The sequence below is a fragment of the Pteropus alecto genome, unplaced genomic scaffold (genome assembly GCF_000325575.1).
Source record: "Pteropus alecto unplaced genomic scaffold, ASM32557v1 scaffold40, whole genome shotgun sequence".
Classification (NCBI taxonomy): domain Eukaryota; kingdom Metazoa; phylum Chordata; class Mammalia; order Chiroptera; family Pteropodidae; genus Pteropus; species Pteropus alecto.
Window position 1 is genome coordinate 20,791,631 of NW_006431919.1, and position 459 is coordinate 20,792,089.

The 459-nt window shown below is 69.5% G+C and overlaps 1 protein-coding gene across 1 annotated transcript in view; it reads left to right on the forward strand.

The window, feature by feature from the left end:
- Positions 1 to 459, forward strand: part of TNRC18 (trinucleotide repeat containing 18) — a 70,247-nt gene that overhangs the window by 65,061 nt on the left and 4,727 nt on the right. The window contains exon 27 of the mRNA XM_015585177.2: positions 9 to 197. Coding sequence (XP_015440663.1) covers positions 9 to 197 — 189 coding nt within the window. The remainder of the gene's footprint in view (positions 1 to 8; positions 198 to 459) is intronic.

Here is a 459-nt window from a genome sequence, read left to right on the forward strand (position 1 = left end):
CCCCACAGCCTCTGCCGCCCACGGCGCAGGCCGGGGCGGGGGCCAAGAGCCGGCCCAAGAAGAGAGAGGGCGTCCACCTCCCCACCACCAAGGAGCTGGCCAAGCGGCAGCGCCTGCCGTCCGTGGAGAACCGGCCCAAGATCGCCGCCTTCCTGCCGGCCCGGCAGCTGTGGAAGTGGTTCGGCAAGCCCACCCAGGTAGCCAGGGAGCGGGGTCTGCTCTGTGCTGGCCCTTCCCCCGCCCCGTCCTCCTAGTGACCCCGTGGCCGGGGTGTCCCGTTTTATAGATGGGTACACTGAGTCTCAGCAACCAACTGTACAGCGTCACAGAGCAGCGCTGCCCGCTGCTTCCTGGGGCCAAGGTCCCAGCCCCCTGCGACCCCAGCCAAGCAAACGTGCAAGGGCCTGCGCAGCCCTTAGCAGGTGCTCCCTTCCCGTGCCCCAGGGTCTCGCAGCCTCG